Source organism: Gallus gallus, chromosome 2 (assembly GCF_016699485.2).
Source record: "Gallus gallus isolate bGalGal1 chromosome 2, bGalGal1.mat.broiler.GRCg7b, whole genome shotgun sequence".
Lineage (NCBI taxonomy): Eukaryota > Metazoa > Chordata > Aves > Galliformes > Phasianidae > Gallus > Gallus gallus.
In genome coordinates, this window is record NC_052533.1 from 113311795 (window position 1) to 113335114 (window position 23320).

The 23320-nt window shown below is 35.3% G+C and overlaps 1 protein-coding gene across 3 annotated transcripts in view; it reads left to right on the forward strand.

Moving 5' to 3' along the window:
* The window catches only part of NKAIN3 (Na+/K+ transporting ATPase interacting 3), a 381587-nt gene that overhangs the window by 221705 nt on the left and 136562 nt on the right, over positions 1–23320 (forward strand). For all 3 annotated transcript variants that reach the window (XM_046937713.1, XM_015282718.4, XM_025147985.3), the window contains one exon: positions 2810–2890. In XM_046937713.1, coding sequence (XP_046793669.1) covers positions 2810–2890 — 81 coding nt within the window. The remainder of the gene's footprint in view (positions 1–2809; positions 2891–23320) is intronic.

Here is a 23320-nt window from a genome sequence, read left to right on the forward strand (position 1 = left end):
AACCAGCAAAACCTTTTTTACACAAAGCAAATCGCTTAAACCACACTTCTCTCATGCTTTGTTTTCTCGTTGTGTTCTGGATTCTTGATTGGAGATCTCGTGTTCTGATTTGCACACATGCTGAGTACTAGGCCACTGGCTGCTGAACACTGAGCTTACAAAGTGCTGTGTAATTCCGACTGTTCTGAAAATAAACAAATCTCAAAACATCTTACCTGGGATGCCTTTAATGTATGAACACTTGAGTGTAATCTCCGCATGTATCAGAACATCACTGGCATTCTGGGAGCTGTATCATTCTCTTATAACATAAAATAAATTAGTTAATGCTTGTACAGTTCTCACATTACAGCGGAGAGCATCTTAGAAAACCTCATGAGGATATTAATATTCTGTCTTCAGAGCAGGGTCTGAGTGACAAAGAGAGATGGAGTACTGAGTTAGTTATTCAGTGATTGAGTAAGGTAGGATCCTTTAAAATAAAAATATGTTTCTAATGATTTAATTGATGTTTGCATTTTATTGCCACAAAGAAAAACTAAGGTGGCATGTATAACCAGAATTCTGACAGTTCCTAATTTTATTTTCTTACTTCTGTTTCTTAAAACTTTTCAGTTTGTGCAGTCTCCCTTAAGCACCTATGATGCTATATAAGGAAAAATTATGCTACTTGCAAAATCAAAAAGCTGTGTTTTCAAATATGAAGGACACCTTTTTTACTTTAGAAATGATGTAGAACTAGTTACTGAATATGTAATTATTATGTTCTTAAGCAAAACAGAGCCTACATTTACAATTCCTGCCATTGAGAGTGTGTGGGAGGAGCCTCTGCCTTGCACAATATCTGCATTTTGATGTGCACATCTGCTTTGCCCTTGCACTTCTCCTTCAGTAATTATCACAGTAGAACATAAGTAGATACATAAGTAGAACATAAGTAGAACAGAGTAGTAAAACAGAATAGCTTAGCCTGGGATAGCACATTCAGATAGATATTATCTGCATGGTCCAGAGACCCTAAACAGATTTGTCTTGACCTGGCAGATCAAGTGTGTTTCCTATTGTTAATGTGATGATAAATTTCATTTGTGGAAGAAAAAAATATATATATTTCTTAAAAAGATGGAATTCTCCTGAATATTGAGAAATCTCCTTTTTATGAGCAGTTGTGCCTGAAATAAAACTGAAATCCCAACAGCTGGGTTTGTGTTAAGCATTCATTAATTTTGAGCACTCTGCACCTGATGTTCTTAGGACACCAAATCCAGAGCTTATGATGAGTTGTTACAAAGTCAGCAAATAGGATAAAATGGGATATCCTCTTCTAAGTGGATCTTATGAACAGTACAGATCTTATACTGCTCACAGCCCACAGAAGCTCTGTCTGTTTTATAACCTTTAGTTGCCACCCTGCCTGTCCCTGTGAGCTAGAGAGCAGTGTTACCCTCATTTTGTTAATTAATGATCTCCTTCTTATGCCACAGACATCTCCAAACATCCTAAATACCTCCTAAAAAATTGAATTACACAGCTAACCTGTTCTGTGTTCAGAAACCACCATACTCATGTAAGGATAGTCAAAGTGTGGAAAACTTCAGCCCTCTTCAGTTGAGCTTTTCACTGCACACCGTAAAGAGAGGCACATAATTGACACCTGCCTGACAAAGCCAAGTTGACAACACCTATGGAATTGAAATGGAATCTGGCACAGTGCACATTAGGGTGTTAAATATTTCTGAGTACATTGAAGGAAAACAGTAGTAAATTATCCTCACCTGGTTACAGCTAATTAGATTTGCAAAGCCACTTAGCAGCAGTTCTCCATTGCGAAGGTTATAAGCACATAAATTTTAAGTGACTGTGCCACTGCTCATTATGATTTTATGTGAGTGTAGCCCCAGTGTGACTGAGTATGCACTTAGCTAGTCAGATGTGAATGCTTCTGTGCTGTGCTGTTTGGATTGTTAATTGTGCACAGTTTTACTGTCATATATAGGTAAACAGTTTATCCATAAGGAAACAGAGACAGTCAATTATGCTGACAATTCACATGTAAAAGATGATTTAAGGCAGACAAATCACTTTCCCATTCATGCTGTGGGTAGTGTATGTTACTCTTGCACTATGGTTAAAAGCTGGAGAGAACCTAGAAAAGATTTGGGTACATCCATCTGGTAAAGGTGCATTGTAGGATCATGTTCACAGCCACAAGGGCTGGAAAACCAACGAGTCAGGCACAGGCAGCTAAAATAATAATCTAATTAAATTATACTTAAAGACTACTAAAAAAGCAGACTAACCTTTAACACTTTCATTTTCTATCAAAATCTGAAAGTCAGATCAGTAGATCTTCTGTTTTGTTTGGTGTTTTCTTTTTTCTTACGTATTTCTTCATGATAGTTTGTAGATTTTGGTCCATTTAAATTATTATACTATTCTGAAATATCTCTTAAACTAAAGCATGATTTACTCACCATTGTTCCAAAAGTCAGCATTTCTTATTTAATTGGTACCAGTAGGATAGTGTAAAACCATAAAGAATAAATCTGTTTTATTAGTATGCGTTTAGAGCAACAAAGAATATCGGATTTGTAATTTCCTGTGATTCTTATGAGACTTACGTGGGGAGAACTCCTTTTCAGAGCTGTCTGCACTTGACTGCTCCCAGAAGAACAATGCTTATTGATATCAGGTTTTTTGTTTGTTTGTTTTTTGTTTTTTTAAAATTATTGATCAGCTCAGTATAAAGTCCTTTCATCTTCACATTTTATTTTTCTGTCTTTTTGCTTTCTTCTGGCTTTGTATTTAGTACACGGTGTGGACTGCCCTGTGGGTCACCTGGAACGTTTTCATTATCTGCTTCTATTTGGAAGTAGGCGGACTCTCTAAGGTAGGTCACTTACCATTTTCAGGTGTACGGGAGGGTGTGTTAACAACAGAACTCTTAGATTTTGGAAGGCTGGAACCACAGAGGAAGAATGTTGCTCTTTGAACCTACAATCAGATCGTTGAAGCTGCACTCCAATAAAAACTGCAGTATTTGAAGTTGTCTATGATAGTAAACAGCCATGGTTTGGAAGTACATAAGTGCATTGTATCAGAATTACAGTTGCCTCCTGAAGTAACATCTGAAAAAAATATGTTGTTCCATAGAAAATCTAAGGTTCTTTTTGGCTGTTGGAAAACAGACAATTCCATCTTGGATGAATTTTTAACTGTATATAAAAATATATTGGAATTTCTGAGGCTGCTTTGAAAGCCACTAAAGAAAATTACTAAGAAGGTTAATGTAATAACTTGTTGAGGAAATTGCTCTCACAGTGAGAACATTAATTCTTTATAAAAAAAAGAAGAAAGGACAAAGGATGACTTTTTTCACATCTGAATAAAACTTTCCTTCACATGGCACTTAATGCTCTAGTTCATTGATTTCTTATTCAAACCTCTGATTCGAGCAGAAGTATGTGCTGGAATTATCAAGACGTGTTGCACTCATAAAATATAGCACTTATGTTAGCATAGGTAATATTTAGCATTGTATCTGCATTGAGTTCCATACAATATTTGTAGATTTTTATCAGATTGTTACGCATAGATTATATTGATCTTTGTTTACTACTTCCATATTTAAATGATTTCAGGTACACTATGCCAGAAGGACAAGTAGATACTGGGATTATTAGCAGAATAAATGTCCATGATACTAATAGTAGGTTTAACAGTATTGATTATGCTACTGTTGATTAACACAGTGCTTTTAGAAAATTCTGAACTCATTTCAGGTGGCAATGTTTGAGAGCTATGGTATTTTTTGTGTTCATTCATTAAAACTCAGATTTTGTTTGACAACAAACAAACAAAAAAAACTAGTGAAACCAGTTATTAAGAAATAAAATGTTATTTGATCAGTAAAAATTCCATTAAAATTAAAGATTTACACAATAACTTCCTTTGGTGATAAAATTACATAATGAAAATCTAAAACAGCTTATTTATTCTCTGAATATGATCTACTTCATCAGAAGTCACATGCTTGATAAGAAAATGAGTACACTTCATAGAGTAAAGTAAATAATTGTATTCACATGTTTTGACTTAAAAATCTACTAGATAAACAGTAATGCAATAAACAGAAGTGGTGAATGTCTATAAAGTAATTGTTCATTCTGGTTTATAAATAGTTTGCATTTTTCAATTAGTTTGGTGATGTCATAATGTATTATCATAATGACTACTGTATTTTTTAAGGATTACCAGTATGTTTATCTAAGTAACTAGGAAGTGAATTAAAACTTGTAATGTGACTCTGAGTTTTTGAAAATCAAAGTTAACTTTCCATTGAATGCAATGGATTTTTATTGTGTCCTTACTGCTAAGAACATTATAAAACAACAGGTATAAATTGAAAAACTGTATCTTCCAGTTTCACTACCCTACATCACTTTTTGATCTTTTTAATTAACATTTACGACAAATTACAATGCAGAGACATGGTAGTACAAATATCACTTAAGCAGCATTATTATTTAAGTTGACTGATCTCAGAATTCTGGTAGAATTTTCATCAATTGGTTTGTAATTATAACAGTTGAAAAGTAGTTTCTCAACAAGATGATACATATGACGTTATCCTTGTGGAAGTTAACTGCTTCTGTACAAATTGCATCAAAGGCACTGCTATCAGAACCAAGATAATAATAATAGAATCAATAATTTTGTTATTGATGTGAAATTTTGATTCCTTCCAGCACTGTTTCAGAAAGTTAGATGATATGATTATCAGCACATAGAGGTAAAATCCTAGCTATTCACAGATTGATTGATATTTGACACTAACTTAATTGGGGCCCATATTTTACTTAACGTGCTAGCCTAACATTCATCATTATTCTCCATGAATATTTTCTGGTGTTGTCAGGAGTGATAAAAATATGCTGTGAGAGAGGTTAGTACCACCATCAGAGGCTTTTCAAAGAAAGCTATTTTCTCAGTGTTGACATCTCAGCTGAGAGTATTCAACTCTTTACATGGTGTTGCTCTTTTTCCTTTTCCTTTTCTTTTCTTTTTCCATTTTAGAAGGTTTTATTTCTAAAATTAATGCAAATTGTTTGTAATTTTTCACCTTTGTTAATATGCTATCAGGGAAAATTAAAATGCTGTCTAGCAGGTGACTGATTTTTATTTTATTTTTGTCTTTTTAGGAAGTGCCATGTCTATTTGCTCTTACAAGAATTAGAGTTAGCTGTTCATTGGAATTCTGTGAAACCACTAGATCTTCAATCATGAATGCTGTTATAAAATATTACCTGGTGTAATAATAGATAATAATGATAGTTAAATGTTCTGTGGAGTATGCATATAGTGGACAAGGTAGACTTTTTGAATGTCCTAGTAGAAACCCCACCATAGCTGAAGTTTAGCTCAGATCTTATTCTTGCTGCTGAAAGGAAGATCTCTTGAATATGCTTTTTGAATTCTGTCAAAAAAATCCTTTCAAGGTAATAGAAGATTTGATTAAGAAAGACTTAGGTAATTTAGGCCTCTTTTTTGCTGAGAGGGTTTGAAGGTAAAATTTTTCTTTCAATTTTAATGCACAGCATTCAGATTTTCTAAGTAAACTGATTTTTGCTTGTTTGGTGTTTTTTTTAGTTGTTTTGTTTCCTTTCTTTTTTTGTGCGTGTGTTCTTCTGTGGTTTTGTGGGTTTTTTTGTTTTTGTATTTTTTTGTGTTGTTTGTTTGTTTTCTTGTTTTTTGGTCTTTTTGTGAGTTTTTGTTTGTTTGTTTGTTTTGTGTTTGTTTTGTTTTCCTGAGGTACAACTTGATTTTAGTTTAATGTTTATGGATCTAGTACATCAAGATCTTTAATCTGTTCTTGAGAAGGAATGATAAAAACTTCTGTTGCCTACTTTCCCAGTGTCAAACACCACGTATGTAAGTTGGTCATCATTTTTTGAAAGATGATGCTTTAGAAAAGGCATCACTATAGACTATATATATACATATATATATATATTTGAAAACTGATTTCATATTCTGAAATCCTTTGTCAGAAATGAAATTTCACATATACCCAAATATTTTGGCCCAAATTCCCACCAAAGTTTCTAGTTCTAAGAGTCTGGTAAACCAGAGGGTAGGAAGCTGGTGGGGATGGGTACAGGGAGTCTATATATACTAGAAACATATATGGTCTAGGGCTATAAGCTTATGGTCAAGGAATTTACTTAAGTCTTGGTTCTTGCTCCAACTAATATGTTGTTTTATATAGAAAGGAACATTTGCACAGAAGCGACCGACAGCAGCCTGCCCAACAATAACTACAGTATAGTAATTAGAGCAATTTCCTGGGAAATGAATGAAAAGGATTCAAGTCTTTTCAGGTTTAAAAATGAAATAAGCCTGGCTCTCCTCCAGGTGGGCTATTTTGAGCACAAGACTAATGAATAAAGGGCTCATCTTTAAGTACTGTGTAGACAGCTTAAGATCAAGGTCCTTTTTCACTTCTGTTACAGAGCTGCAAATAAAATGCTATTTTTTTTTTTCAAAGGCTAAAGAAATAGTGTTTGATCAGAAATAAAATATGTTTATTACTAATTTTTGTTTGTGTTACTTTAGGTTTTTAATTCTGTTTTTTTAATTTCTGATTTCAGCAGTGCAATCCTACCAGCACCGCAGCAATTAAAAAATGCCCACATGAAAAATGAAAATTGCCTATATTTTCCATGTACTACTTTCATGAAATTGAAAGCATAATTTTTAGCATTAACCGCTCTGTGTGGAAGAAACAAATCTGCTGTTGTAACATGACCTTTTAAACCTCCACTGCAGGATGACAGATGGCTACATCCACACACCTTTTAGCCATTGAGCTCATTAGTTCTGTGGATGTTATTCTACATCTCAAAATGAAAATGTTTTAATTATCACATTCAAGAATATGGACAGCATTAGACATATATACATCAACAACATTCTCAAGGATTAAGAGGCAAAAAAAAAAAAAAAACCATTCCCTACAGTATATTTGAAAATGAGCTTTAATTGAATCTCACCTGGTATGATGCTTGAAGCTGTCATTTTGAAGTTTTATATATTTTTCTTAAACATGGGCAAGAACTTCTAACATGTACGCACCAGCTTTCCATTCCTAGCAATATATTCTTTAATGTGCTTTTTACTTTACAAAGGAGACTTCTATTTCACTATTTCAGAAAATACCACTGAAATACCACTATTTCAGAAAAGTATGAAAACCATTGTGTTTACTTGTATTTATCATTCACTCTGCCAACTAATACTTTTTTAGGGATCAATTTTTTACTGTTTGTTTCATTACTTATTACCGTGAAGTTTACTTGCCCATATTATTGCCCTTTATCCAATAAATGTATGGCAGCACTTCAGTTGTTCCTACATTCCTTTCCTGTTGTTTTCTATATGTTACCTAGGCAGTTGGGAAATGTGGATTATTATTCTATGATGTTTTTGTTTGTATTTCTATAGTATGCTTCTTGAGTATAAACTTTGCCTCTTTCTAGATTACTTTATGCTTAGATTTCAAGGTTGAACTGTCTGTCAGCTATGTCTGTTGCTGCTTTTGATCAAGGATTAGCATGACACAGACATATATTCAGTAGGAAACTGCTTCCAAAACAGCTTTCATTTATTATCTGTTCCTTCATTTTTGATGTTGAATTTAGGTGAATGTGACTTCTAATGTCTGTGGCACTAGCCTCATTATGCTTTCCACTGTATTCAAAGGAAATTTTGCATTGTTGAAATAGTAAAAAGTTCTTTTTCACATATTTTTCTAGTAAAATTTACTGTTATCAATGTGTCTTTATACTAGAACTTTAACTAGAGACAGAAGTATCAACTAAATTTTCATATAGCTCTTTATTTAGTGGATAGAATTTTAACTGTTAAAATTAATTATTTATCCCATCTGAAGAAAAAATGGACTAACAAATTACTTGCTACAGATGCTGTGGGAATAAAATCTTAATACTCTTTTCTAAACAAAATATTATGCAACAGAATGAGGGCTAGCCATGTGGACTTTATTCTGCATACTTCTGGAATCCAGTTGACCCCCTTTGGTGCATGTCTGTCAATCATTAATTATTGTACAATCATATCATCTCAAATTGAGCAAGATAAGCACAAAACTAATGACATTTTGTAGTTAATAAAGATCCAAAGGTATACTGGGGGCTTGCAGTTTTTTTGTTTGTTTGTTTTGAGCTTTTTCATGTGTTGTTGTTGTTTTGTTGTTACTGTGGAATGAAAACAGAAGCACTGCTTGAATTTAGGCGAACAATATCAAACATAGTGGTTCTCATACTAATGTGTGCAATGTGAGAAAATTAAAGCAATTATTTTGGCTTAATTAGCATCATTATTAGCTCTATGGTATACCCTGTTCCAAGAAGTATGTGAACAAAGTTGGCAGCATCTATAGAACAGCAAAAGTAAGTGCTAAATTTTAGAAAAAAATAAATGAAAGTAAAATCTGTATGGAAAATTAGTGGGGAGGGTGGAAAGTAGAGTAGAATTCCTGAGTCTAAGAAAAGACTGAATCTAAAGCCGAAAACATCTACTCAATTGTAAACAGTTCTTATGGGGTGGATCAGTTGTTTTCATACCTAATGGGAAGAGAGTCAAGAAATAATTTGCTAAATATGTAGAAGAAGACTTGCTTGAAATTTTAAGAAAAGCCTTCTAGTAATAAATAAACTGAATTGGATCTAGCTCTGTTACAAAGCTCCATCACTAGATATGAAATAAAGGAATATTGATCAGGGACGATCTAGAGAACTCTTCTGCACAGCTATTTTTAATCTTTACGATTTAGCCTCTGTTAAGCTAAAATTCCAAGTTAATGTCCATGGTAATTTTTTCAGTGGAGTGCTAAATATGAAAAAATGAGTAGAAGTTGAAAGTGTAAAACCTCATTTTTAATCAGCTGATAGGGCTGTCATTTTAACTTTGGCTGGAATGACTGCCAATTGAGCAACTTGAGGTGGCTCTGGTTTTTCCCTTCAGAGCAAGTGCGTGTGGACGCAGAAAATGAGGAAGCCCAATGGAAGCTGCAAGGTGGCTGATAGCAGTTCTTGAGCATGCACGATGGGATTTTAGTTTTCAGCTATGTGACACCAAGTGGGAAGCAGAGCTGTTGTTGCTCTTCAGTCCTGACCGAGACTAGGCATATGAAACACACAAGACTAATTTTCTTTATGTTCTGTTGATTATTAATTGAACACAAGTCATTGCCATTCACAGTAAAACATTCTTCACCAAAAAAAATGTGATAGCGGTAAGAGTATATGTCTTCCTTGTTGGATGTGGTACATACTGTCACACCCAACTAAACTGAAAATTTCTTCCCACACACCTCTGACTTATATTAACTGCTTTTGATCACTACCTCTCTTAGACCTGGAGAGACTACATATCCAGTATTCTCATTATTCTCTTAGCCGACAAAGTTTCTATATGTCCATTTTTTTCTATATGTCCTGTATGTTACAGGTGATGTCATCACTTGCTACAAGTGGTGGTATGCGCAGTAATGGAACACACTAAAGCAGTGGATGAATGTAGCTGTAGGCAATCTGCAATTTCTAGACATTGCAGATGACTAGTTTAATGGTCGTTAGTTAATTACAATCTCTTCTTAGTGTGTACTCTAATAAAACTCATTTTGCAGAAATTAAACCTGATGAAAGTTTCATTTCCTTAAAATTTAGTCCTTCTTGCTTCTTCCTCCTTTCCTTTTAAATCCTCTAGGGTTTATAGAATATTTGTTTTTAAAATTATGTTCCAGAATCTTCTCTGATATGGGGAAATTAGAAATGCTAATTGAACGCCATTTAAGTAAGTAGATAAAAACTAATATGAAGGAAAAGAAAACCAAGCCCAATAAAAGTTACCATGCTTGACTCATGCGATCCACTTCAGTTCAGTCTTCACTCTTTCTTTGAACTAGCTCTCAGAAGTAACAACAGCAAATAAGCATTCTGTAGTAACACTTAGCTTTTTCTTTTAAATTATTATAATTATTTTGCCCTTTCCTACAGTAAAGATTCCACTAAAATGTATTTGCTAAAATGTAAAGTTCTAAAGTTCAATGAAGTCGTCTTCATTGCTCCTCCCATCCTCCTGCTTTCTCACAATAAAGAGAAATAACATCCAGGTTCAGTTGTATTTAATATTTTTCTGTAATGTTCTGTTCTAACAGCAAACTTTTGAATTTTTAATTACTTTGGCAGTAAACCTGGAATCGAATTTACTGCAATTTTATGCAGTGTAATGTTGAACAGAAACAACAAAACTGCAGACCTTCAAAATAATAGCTTTCGTCTTGGCTGATGTTAGGTACTGTTAATCATAAATTCAATATGTTGGTGCTGTGCCTTTCAACAATATTTATAAACAGTATGTTCTGGTGTTCTTTAGAATGACCTCAGTACCACATGCAGTTTCTGCTGGTGCATATAGTTCAGAAGACAATGAGTGTTTTCATTAAGATTGGAATACTATCAGCCATGAACTGTCAATTCATAATCGTGACAGTACAGAAAAGTGCATTACTTTCTATTAACTATATATAATTCTCGCCCAAAAAAATAAAAGAGTATCTGCACATCTATGCTGTTAAGTTTAATATAAAACTAAAGGAATGATACTTGTAAACTGCTTCAGGTAACCTAATGTGTACTCAAAATAAATAAATAAATAAATAAATAAAAAATAAAAGCCAAATTAACAGAAACATTTTAGTCTGTTGGTATTCTAGTATTGAAGGAAGTACATGTTCTTCCAAATCAAAATTTTGAACAGTCAGCTCGCCTCAAAGACTTGTGTTTTAGTTGAAGAGACTTTGTGGATGACTTTTCATGTTCCAGATTTCACATAACCAAAGCCTTTTTTTTTTTTTTTTTTCAGTCTGTTTCAGTTTACTGTGTTAAGTTTTAATGAAATACATGCTCATTCTAAGAAGGACAATTATCACACATCTAGCTTGATGGCATTACTGAAGCATAAGGTCAATCTGCAAAAATATATGTGGAACAAATGGGACACAGATAAATGCCACAGAAACTGCAAAATGTTTAATTCTGATGTTAATTAGTTTGTTTAGGTGATATGATCACATTGCAGGAAAACTTAATCAGGAGTTTGTTCCAGATGGTGCAGAAATTGAATTTCATATCCTTTCAGGTGACATTTACAGTGATTCATTAAAATATGTTTTTTAAATGAAATTAATGTTCTTTTTTTTTCACACCTTGATGCTAAACTCTAAGGCTAATATTTGAAGAGGCCACCATTCTTCATGGATTTAACTAACTGAGATAGTATCTGTGTTGTTTTGGGTTTTGTTTTTTCTTTAATGATAAGCCATTTAAATCCATAGTTGATTGGCTTTTGGAATAACAGATGTGATATCTATTGGTAGATAACTGCTACAAAAAATAAACTTATTAATATAAACATTACATTCACATTTGTTTGGGTTCACTAGCTTAGACTGTCAGATACTTCTAGGATCTTGAAGTTAAAAAGTTTTCTGATTTTATGGGAATGGTTAGGTCGTGGCCTGAACCAGTGATTGAGCACCTGGTGAAGGGGTGAGGGCAGCCCTGGGAGCACAGGTGCAAACAATTCACCTGTGTGACTGGAAGGAGTGGACCTAGGGTCTGCCCCTCGCTAACCTCATTTAAGGGTTGGCAGCCAGAGGGAAAGCATCACTACTTGGAGTTTGCTTCCTTTTGGGAGTTTCTTGTGATACCGGATCTAGAGAAAGGGGATAAGGTGTTCCTTTGTTGTAACTGAATTGTTACTACTACCTTTTTTTCTGAAAACTGGTCAGTGGCATTTGTAGGAAGTGTTAAAATGTGTATTGTCTCAGAGAGCAAAGGTGAGTAGCTTGCAGAATCACTCCAAAGAACATTTGGATATGGAAAAGAAATAAGGATGTTGTCATAGCCTGGAACCAGTCCTGTGGTGCAGGAAGTCATTCTGTGATGACTTCTAATGCAAAGAGATTAAATTTCTGAATACCTATAGTATAAGTGTGCTCTAACAAAATCTGAAATGGAGTTGAGTATTTATATGTAGAACAAGAAGCTAGGAATAAGAAGTCAGAGTGCAGGAGGGATCATCTAGTAATTGGCTTTAACCTCATGCATCTGAAAGATTACTATGCAACTCATTTTCACTGTTCATTTTAGTCTGTTATACTAACATGCTTTTCTGAATTGTGAATGATCAGTCGTGTTATATGATAGTTCAGTCAAGTGATTTAGTCTTACTCTTATCTGGATAATGAAGTGTGTGTGTATATGTTTTTTCCTGCTCTTCGGTGCTTACCTGTGAATTTTCTACAGCACTGAAATCCTTTCATATTTCATTCTGTATTTACCTTTTTCTTTTTAAGATCAGGACTTTGACTTCTGGTATCCTGTATATTTAGCAAATGCTGTGATTCTTCTATAAGTGTCTGTCTGCCAACTCATTTTTCACTGCCTCTGCTCCAGTTCACCCAGAAGGATGCTGGTGGTGCTGAGTACTTGCTGCAGGGGATAGTCAATTCATATTCTCTATCCTATTACATTGACTTTCTTCTTTGTGGAAAGAAGAAGGGAAACTTATGAGTTATGGCTTGCTTGGGAGGTGGTGCAGTAACTCTATCTGCATGTAAGAGTAAACCTAGGTTTGATTGCTCAGGATATTATTTTATGTACTTATTGAGGATATCAGGGTTGTTTACTATGCTGTTAGTGTATGGAAAGGCACAATTGCTGGAACTTTCATTTAAATCTTTATTTCTCAGGTGTGATGCTATTCTAACAAAAATCTATTAAATACTTTCATTATTTCATTAATCATATTTTATATTAGACACTGGCTTGATCATGTTTGCTGACTGTCCAGCAACTTCTAATGACTGATGTGACTGACTGATCTGTATAGATTTTGATGCTTCTGTATAGTAATGTACTTAGAGCCAGTGCTAGCACTAATATATTTATTACCTGCTGAGGGCAAATTTATTTTTACTGATATTTTCTATGCACTATTTTATAGTTGTAAAGTAACTTCTAAGTATCATTTCTTATGTTGGTCAAGTAAGGAGTTCTTTTATAAGGAAGCCTATAATCTAACCTGTCATCTAATAAACATTTGTATTCAGTTGATAGCTTTAAGATTATTATTTTTTTTTTTTGTAGGGAGTTCTGCACTGATTCATAAGTCTTTTTCCATTTGAAGACAATGCTTGCTAGGAGGAGAATGTAGTTTTATGTAAGTCTCCTGTAATAATTTATGCATAAGGCAGTCTAAGACCTTGATGGAAGTACAGAGGACAGCAAAATTGGAATATGTTCTTCCCATACTTAATTGGATTTAGCATACTTAAAACTCTCATGCATCTTACAAGACTTCATAATCGTGAAAGTTCAGGGTATTGGTTAGATAGACATGTTAACATGGGCCTACCTTTGACCTGGAGAAGAAATACAAGAAACAACCAAGTTGATTTTTATTAATTACTCAGAGTCTGTATATCAGGTCAGAGATTTCATGGTTCTTCAGGATTTTCTAGGCTCTCAGCACTAGATATGGATATTCTTGAACTTTCTGAATTAACAGCTGCCTAAAATGACTTTACTCTATGGGTCAGGTGTAGACATTTTTCCTTTTTGGGCTTTTTGAATGTAAGGTTAATCCTGGTGGACCTCCCAGGACCTGGCTTTCACAAGGTTTTTCAAAAAAATGCAAAAAAGTGTGGCTTTTCCTTAGCTGCCATTAAGTGGTTCTTAGTAGTGTCCCTATCCTAATATTCACTTCTGTTGAAGGCCTCAGCAATCAGAAAAAAATGGTTAGCTCAAAATTATACATTGGATAAGCCTCAAATCTATTTCATATATGTTTGTGGCAGTCCTTTCTATTGTGGATTGCTGGGCATTTATATTGAGTTAACCTGTGTTAATTAAAAGGTGGCTTTGGATCAGGTAAATCACTGAAAGTAGTCTCTTAATCTCTGCAGTTAAATACTTGGTTTATCTCCTACATTTGATTTCTCTATAATAATACATTTAGTCTCCATAAGAAGGAACTGTTGGTTGTCTAGATTATGTTCCCTTTCTGTTGTAGAATCACCTTTCTGGCTTTTCTCTTACTTTTCTGGCTGTCCTTCAGGGAAATTCTTGAGACATGTTGATGTGACTGAGTTTATTATTCATGAGTGTCAGCATTCCTTTGAGTTCTTCAGCTTGGATTAATGAGGAAAGAGTGAGATAATCCCAGTGGGGATTTGGCTGACCTCCTGCCCTTTGCTTTGCTATGAGGTTTATTGTCAGTGGCTTTCCTACACTAGGAATAACGCTGAGTCTTTTTTGACATATTCCTTCAAATGGGGAAGACAGAAGCTTTGGAGAAGTCACAGTGCTGGAAATGGTGCTTGCCTGAGGCTTCCTTCCAAGGGCAAACACTACTTATGAATAATTTGATTGTCTTTGTTATAGTAGCATTGTATACTTAAAGTAGCTCTCTGCATGTTTCTTTAGAGAGCATGTAGAAGACCTTCTCAGATGTTTTGGAAGAACTTTTCCTTTGCAGGTGAGAATATATTATATCTGACAATGGTCAGGCTTCTGCTGTTCCATGGCTGTTGTTTTTTTTTTTTTTTCTCTGCGTGCTTGGAAACAGCTTTTTTTTTTTTTAATCTTTATTTTATTTCCCCACACTTTGGAGATCCTGAGATTCAAGTTTGATTTGGGAGGTTTTGCTGAACAGTTTCTTTGGGGTTTTTGTTTGTTTTCTCAAAGTTGTTTGAAGGTTGGGACATCTTTTGTACTGAGACTGAACTTCTAGGTTACCTGCTGAACCTTCTGTTTATTGTTCTGTGAGGAGCATAGGTGTTATTTCTAAGACCCAGATTACTTTCTTGCTGCAGGTATAACGCAATTGATTCATTTTACCTTTATTTTCTGGGAATTATAGATGATATTTTCACTTCTCATCTATGTTCTTACTCCATTCAATAATTTTCCTTAGGTTGAGCAAAGTGATGCACTGCTGGCCAAATCTCGTGGCCTATATTGACAGGGCAGATGATTTTTTTTTTTTTTTTCCTTCTGAGACATCTCATCCTGACTAGATTAATGGTTTTTACCTCTTCCTGAGCCATTCACAAACGTATCTTTCTTTCTCCACTTCAAATATGGGCTGTTGGATAAAAGACTGTATTCAGTGAGGGGAAAAAAACGATGTATGTATCCAGCTGTAGCAAAGTTGTGATTCTTTTTTTTGTTGTTGTTGTTGTTGGATCTTTGTCTCATATACATTTGTACATTGTTTAGTTTCAGAGTTACTCATGCTGTTTTGGGACTATTTTTGTATATTCTATGCCTACTTTGAATTGCAGCAGTATTTTGCTTCAAGGCATCCTGCATCCTTTTGTCTATTTTTTCCCCCCATGGAATAGTGGTTTTTTTTATTGTTATATTGTATGGTTGTAGATGTGGTGAATACCCCCCACGTTAACATAGTCAATGGAAATAATTATTTTGTGAAAGCTAGTGATATAAGTCTCTTAGTAATTACTCTTGAATTCTTTCATATTGATATTTTTAGCTATATTAGGCTTAGCTTGTATGTACTTATTGACTCCTATGAATCAGCTTATCTGATATTTAAAAAATATCTTTTAAAAAAATCAGATTTAAACAGTAATTTCCTATTTAAAAAAAAAAATCATGTGCTATCATTTTCTTTGGAAACTTTTTGCATCACTGCAATACATTAATATTTGTGAAAATGACTGCACCTTAAAATATGCTTGGGATTCTGATTTCCTTTTTCTTTTTTCTTTTTTACCTAATTTTAATATTAAAAATAACTAAATAGTTCTAGAGTATTCTTTAGGACTTGCGGGAACAGCATAAAGCTGTGTCAGTGAAGGCTCAATTTAGGTATTAGGGAAAGAGTCTACACCAGAAGGTGGTCAGGCAGTGGAACAGGTTCTTAAGGTCACAGCACTGAGCTTTCTGGAATTGAAGTGTTTGGACAATGCTCTCAGGCACAGGATTTGAATACTGCATGGTGCTGTGTGGAGCCAGAAGTTAGATTTAATGGTCCTGGTGAGTACCTTCAACTTGAGATATTCTGTGATTCTAGGGAACTTTGAAGTGTTCAAAGACTCTTAGCTTTGGCAGCAGTATCTTTCTCACGTATGAACTGAGAAATCCTAAGATCACATTTTACAATTGTAACGTGGCACCTTGCTTAAGTAAGGATCATATTAACTTTTTCCAAATGGTTTATTCTCTGGGATTCAGTTTTCAATTCTGTTGCACAACTAGCATTCCCATATAGCTGCTTTCTAGCTATATCACTTTGCTTTTGCCTGTAACAGGTTTTGTTTTGCTGATTCCCAGTTTACCAAGTAATCCAGATGGTCCAGTACAGCTGCCTGTCTCTTCACTATCTACTCTCCTTCCTCTGTGTCATCTGCAAATACATCCACTATAAGCAGTGATTGTTATGTTTACTTCAAGACCACTAAAGAAAATGTTGAATAAAACCAGGCCTTACTTCAGTGCCAGGGGAGACCTGCTAAAAAGATTCTTCAACTGTGATTTTTTTTTCCATTGACAGCTATGTTAGTTAGCCAGACTTCAATCTATTTATTTTTTAATCCATTAAAAATGTACTTCCATTCCATTTTTTTCCAGTAAGATTGTTTTGTGAGTGCCTATTAGAGGTCTGAATAAATAATTTTCTTGCAGCTGGCTCTATCAACTCAAATTTTAAATTCTTGAACTTGTTAAATAAACTTGATTTCATTGCTTGTAATATCTTCTGAAATCTGGCTGACTGACACTTACTAGTTCTCAAACGCTTGTTTTTGTCATTCTTTCCTCAATTTCTTTGAGACTGCTAGGCTGTCTTTGAACTGACGCATGTATACGTTTGGAACCTTACAAAAGCTTCAAAATTTCAGTCTTATTTTTAGAAACACATGAGAACTAATTTCTCTACACTCATTTATCTTGACAACCAATGCATTTGCATGGCTGCAAGTCCAGAGATGAAGACTTAATGATTTATAAATTTATACAACCAATCTAAACCACCTACTAATAACTTAGAAAGTACTTTTCTTTCTGTTCTTCATTAAGTAAAGTTAATCCATAGTTAAAGATGTCTGCCTTTTCTGTCTCTTGAAGTTTGTAGTTTTCTTGTAGGTATATATCACCTTTATAATTTCTGTTGTTCTGAATTTAATCTTAATGAGCTGCTGCTTAGAGTCTTTAACCCTACCATCATAGATTTTTTTTTTTACCTGACATATCTTTCTTCCCCATTAAACTTTCTCCATTATATATCCTCTAATTTATATGGACTTAAATCTTTTCTCTATTTTTACTCAGACTGTGCTTGCAGACCTCAGACCTGCAAAATAGGCAGCTCCATTTAATAAACAGGACTTATTTAGCTCTGTCTCTGAGAGAATCACTGTTACAGGTGCTGTGTAACATTTTATTGATAATTACTGTCTTCAGTTTATGCCAAACTGGAAGAAAGGCTACAGTGGAGCAGGAGTTCCTTTGGTATTTCTTCCCAGCTTCTCTTCACCCAAACCACCCAGCTCTGAACCAGGATACCCATAGACTTATCAATCCCTGAAACTCCAGGCAGTAGTCACCTAGGGTCTCTTCAGCCCTTCTCCAATGTACTGAACAGTAGGGGAGATCCTTTCTTTCTTGCAGAACAGTGTAGCAAAATACTTTTTCCCTTGCTGAGAGGTCTTCCCTGTGTTGTTAATGTGCCCACCCTCCCCATCTGCTTCAGATAGGCAATTAGATTAGCACACCCAAAAGGTTGCTAAAACTGAAAGCACTGCAGCAGTGGGTAGAAATTAGTAATTATTGTCCTATATTGTGGTGTGGTCCAATTACTTATATGCTTTCTTCCACAGCTTCAATTTAGCAGAACACAACTATCTAAATGCATGACTAATCTCATTAAACTCAATAAAATTACTCAAATGCTTAGAAATGCTTACTGTGCATTTAAGTAGTTTGCTAAGTCAGCATTAAAATAAGAAGCAATCCATAGACCTTTCCACTTCTCATGTATTGAAGTTTAGGAAGGGGAGAAGGCTTTAATATAACATCTGGAAAAAAAACCAGAGTATTCCTTAGGTAAGAAGTTCTTTATTCGTGCAATAAAGTTGAAATGCAATGATGTAATATAATATGTAGTGGCATACTAGGTAAATGTTTATATCTATCAAATTATTATGTTTTAATGTTCATAACATAACAATATGCTTGTGGTAGTATCAGTTAACAGCATTTTCAAGTAATCTAGGTTGCATTTACTTGTATTGATCTTGTATACATTACTGTGGCACCTCTTCTGTTGTGCTTGTGCTTTATTAATTCTTCCATTGAGTTACATTAAGTGAGAGAAATATGGGGGGTGAACTGGAGTCAAAAGTCAGGGAAGCATGAGTATTAGCATGAAATTTGTGTTAATGGTTTTATTTTTTTTTAAACCATTTTAGCTGTGTATTTCAGAGTATTTCTGAAATATTCAGTGTTCTTAAAGAAACTGCATAACTTTATAAAATAAAAGAATTTAAGTCATTCTTAAGGCCCTAAGAGTAGTCAGAGACAGAAAGCATTATGTTTCTTGTAAAACGCTGCACAATATGTCTTTATGCTCTGCAATTCATACTGCAAAGAGTCATTCATTACAATTTGTTACATCATAGCCCTGGAACAGGCTGTCTATAGAGGTTGTGGAGTCTCTTCTTCTGGAGGTATTCAAGACCTCTCTGGACACGTTCCTGTGTGTCCTCTTTGACCTGCTGTAGGGAATGTGAGTTTCTAGAGGATTGGGTTTGATCTCTTGAAGTCCCTTCCAACCCATATAGTTTCCAGTGTTTAAGAGTGGATTATAAAAAGGAGGGGGATCAACTTTTTACTCAGGTAGGTAGTGATAGGACAAGGGGAAATAGTTTTAAGCTCAAAGAGGAAAGGTTTAGATTAGATTTCGGAGGAAGTTCTTCACAGAGAGAATGGTGAGGTGCTGGAACAGGCTGCCTAGAGAGACTGTGGATGCCCCATCCTTGGAGGTGTTCAAGACCGGGTTGGATAGGGTCCTATCTTGTCTTGTACCAGATCTGGAGGTTGGTGGCCTTGCCATGCTGGGGAGGTTGGAACTTGATGATCCTTGGGGTCTCTTCCAACCTAAGCCATTCCATGGTTCTGTGAATTCTGTGATTGCTTCACCGAGACTGAATATTGTAATAAATAATCTTTCTCACACTGCTTATCCTTTAATTTAGTGTCTGTATTTTAGGTCCTGTGTTCTTGTATTTAGTGTTTTGCCAAATTTAAAGTAAGTTTGTGCATGAAATAAGAGTGATTTAATGATTGGCAAGATTGTGTTCTGCCTTTCTAACAAACTTATCACTCCCTTTTGCTTGTAAATCCACTTGCATTAATAGATTTTGTCCTCAAGTTAGTATTTAATTCAGGTTGTACTGTGGAGGAAAAGAAACACAGAAGCTTACGAGTTATGCTCTGATAAAGAGAAGTTATTATATAACTACATATAAAGCTGAAAACAAAAAATAGTATACTTTTCTGCTCCTCATGTACAGACTCAAGGTAAATGCTGTTTTTTAGGAGGAAAACAATCTTGTTTTGCGAATACTTCATTTTCATGAAATTCTGTTAATATTCCAAAAATAGATCATACCTTTTCCCATTCTGAATGGAATGTGCAGTCCAACCACATCCAAATATCAGGGTAAAATAAATTTTGCTGTGGTGTCTTTTTCCCCATAAAGCACTGTCCACTAACTCAGCTGTTCACAATGAGCTATGTGGCTGTCCTCTATGAATCTTTCATCCCATGATTTCTGAACAGCCATTGCTTAGATACTTTTCTCATGAAAGACAATCATAATGTGTACAGTTTATATGTTCCTCCCTTGGTTTCTCTACTTTTTTTTTTTAAAGGAATATGGATGCTGTGGTGTTCTGAATTACCACAATGAAATGCTAGTAGCCCAGAGGTAATTGAAAACAACCAAAAATATTGTTTATAGTTATTTGCTGTCTGAAAAAATTGGTCACTTAGGCTTGATACGTGGGACCTAAAATGTGTTATAGATTTTTGGTACCTGGTTAGACTTTGTCTTACATTTGAGAAGCAGGAGTCAAGTGTAAGATTTATATTTACCCAGCAAAGAGGCATACTACAAGTTGCTAAAATCAATGACTCTCAAAATTGCCCTACCACTGAATGATATGTGTGAATAATTTAAGACTAGTTTGTGAAATGTGCAGAAGTCAAGTTATCCTTGCAGTGATACTCATTGTAAATCGCCAGCAATTTAATGTGTTTCTGAAAACCACAGGCAGCAATTTACGGAAAAGATTAGACCTGTTACTGTACACATGTGACATTTTCTTGATTTAAACTGTCATTCTGAGAAACTGTTAACTGGCGGACAGAGTTTAGGATGAGGTTATAAAGTTTAGTGACAGACTCCTCGCAATGAAGGTTGAGCTCCATTTCTGCTTGGTAATGTAGACCTCCTACAACTGAAAAACGTATGCAAGCAAATTAAGGGTTTAAGGGAAATTGTACATGAATGTCTAAAAAGATCATGTACTGCGGTGCTGTATGGTTTTGTGCTGATGTTTTACATCTCATAAGCACAGTAATGTATTTCCGAAGTACCTTCTTATTTTGAGGTATGTCAGACATCCCTATTTTTAAGTGCTGTGGGTGGTAGGCAATGCAGCAGTGTGCATCTGCTTCATCACTTTGTCTGATCTCTTTATCAGAGTTGTTTCTGAAAGTGATCTGTTCATGTCAGGATATCATGCAGAGCTGGAAAGGAGGATATCCACCGTTAGTTTAATTACCCACTAAACTAAGTCTTACAGCCAACTTGTTTCCCTTCTGTGATATGTTGATTTGCAGTTCTTGACCTAAGAGATGTTTCATCACTGAAAACCTCCTCAACACTTATACCAGCATATCTGGTGTAAGTGACAACATTGATTGTCTTCTTTATCTTTCTCTAATGATCTTTAGAAATTAGTATGCGTTCTCCAAAGTGTATTTTTCACATGCAGTAGCATCTGCTCAGATTACCTGACTTTCAAGTAGTTGCAAAGCAAGTTCTTGTCCTGGTTTCAGCAGAGACAGAGTTGATTTTTCTCCACAATGTATGGTATGAGTCTTTGGCTCTAGGAGAAGTTGATAACACAGCAATGCTTTAGTTGTTGTTGAGCCAAGGGCACTTCAGTTCTTCACCTTGTTGTTACTGTCCTACCAGAAATGAGGCTGATGTCCACAAGGAGCTGGGAGGAGACAAAAGCAGAATAGCTGACCTAAGGAGACCAAAGGGCTATTCCATACTATATGACATCAAATGGAAAAACTATAAAAGGGTGAGGAGTTGGCTGGGGGCAGCTGCTGGTTGGAGACTGGCTGGGCATGGGCTAGCAGGTGTTGAGCACTTGCTTTGTGCATCCCTTGTTTTGTGGCTATATATAGAGAATCATAGAATGGTTTGGGGTGGAACGGACCTTTTTCATCTAGTCCCTGCCTATAGCAGGCAGGTTGGAACATCTCCCACTAGACCAGGTTGCTCAGAGCCCCATTCAGCCTGGTCTTGAATACTTCTAGGGTGAGGGCATCCACCCTCACTGTAAAGAATTACTTCCTAATAATATATATTTATAGTATATTATAATCACTGTTATTTCTCTTTTCCTTTTCTGTCCTAGTAAATAGTTTCTATCTCAACATATAAGTTCTACTTTGTTTTTCTGATTCTCTGCTATCCCACTGGGGAAGGGGGGGGGGGGGCGGGGATGAGGAATAAGTGGTGTTTGGCAGCTACTGGGTTTAACAGCAACAGCTGTACAGTCCTAAGAAAAATCTCTTCCAAATTTTTTCACTGTAAGTTCCCATCTGAAACTTCCTTATTTGTTATGAGGTAATCAAATCCAGGGATATGGTATCACTGTTTTGTATAGAAGATTTTTGCATTAAAAACTTGAGTGAACTTTGCTTTCAATCTCTCTGAGGAGAGCAAGAAACGCAGTCAATCTAAAATCATAATGCCTGGAATACTGAGCACATCTTGTCCAAGTGAGTGAAATTGGGCATTAAAAATATTGACAGGAGACTCTTTATCCATTATGCCATCAATACACTAGATTCTTCTATCTTGGCACATAAGCTCAAAGAGGAATTTCATTCAGTGCTGCTTACCTGGAAAGTCATTTGAACAGTAAGATTCAAAGACAGGAAACCAATAAAATCAAAAATGATCTTAAACACTGGAGGATATCTTGAAAGACCACTGTGAAGAGGTGCACTGTAACTTAGGTGTTTGAGACTTTGTTTGGAAAACAGTGAGGTATTCTCATATATAAAAAGAAATGAAGCAGAAGACTGGGGTTTGAACTGTGTGTAAGAGGGCACTGGAAGAGAAGAGCTAGAGAAAGTCCTATTGAGCTGTGCAAGCCAGGGCTTCCCAAGGGCAGATGGGCACTTGTACAGGCATGTAACAAGCAGCAATGAAAATGCCTGGCAACCTTTGTAAAACTGCTAAGGTGTGATTTGGTTATTGGTAATCTAGGTGATGCCTGAGAGGTTACCATTCCTATTACTCCAGCCAAAGCAGTGAAAAGTTTCAGCCAGCCATCACCTCAGATAACATTTTAGCTTCTCTCAGGGGATTGAAGTTTGTTTCTATACAGTGAATGGATATTGCTACTATAACTATATATAATATAATAGTGAATTGAATGTTTAGTATTCACTGTATTAATGTTAGTACCCATAGGTTAGATATCAGCCTGGGGTTCCTGTATCGCCTTCATTCATGCCAGGTTTAACAAGTATTTGGTTAAATAAAATAGAGGCAGGAAAATACAGCGAAGGACAAGAAAGAAATTGATTCTTTTTCTTCTTACACTTGAACAATTTTACAGGAAGGCAACACTAATTCTATAAGACTGTAATGAAATACCCTATATCCGCTATTCTGTGCATTACAAGGACGTTCTTAGGAATATCTAGCAAAAGATGGGGGGGGGGGGGGGGGGAGACAGAATGAGCTGAATTATCCTCCAGTAAATAAAAGTATAGTTTCAGAGGGGACCTGGCTTATTCCTTTGTACTGGACTACACAGGGTGTTGAAAAATGGCAGTTAGCATCTGGGGACATAATTACTCCCAGCCAATATTTTAGTCACTGTTCTCCTAG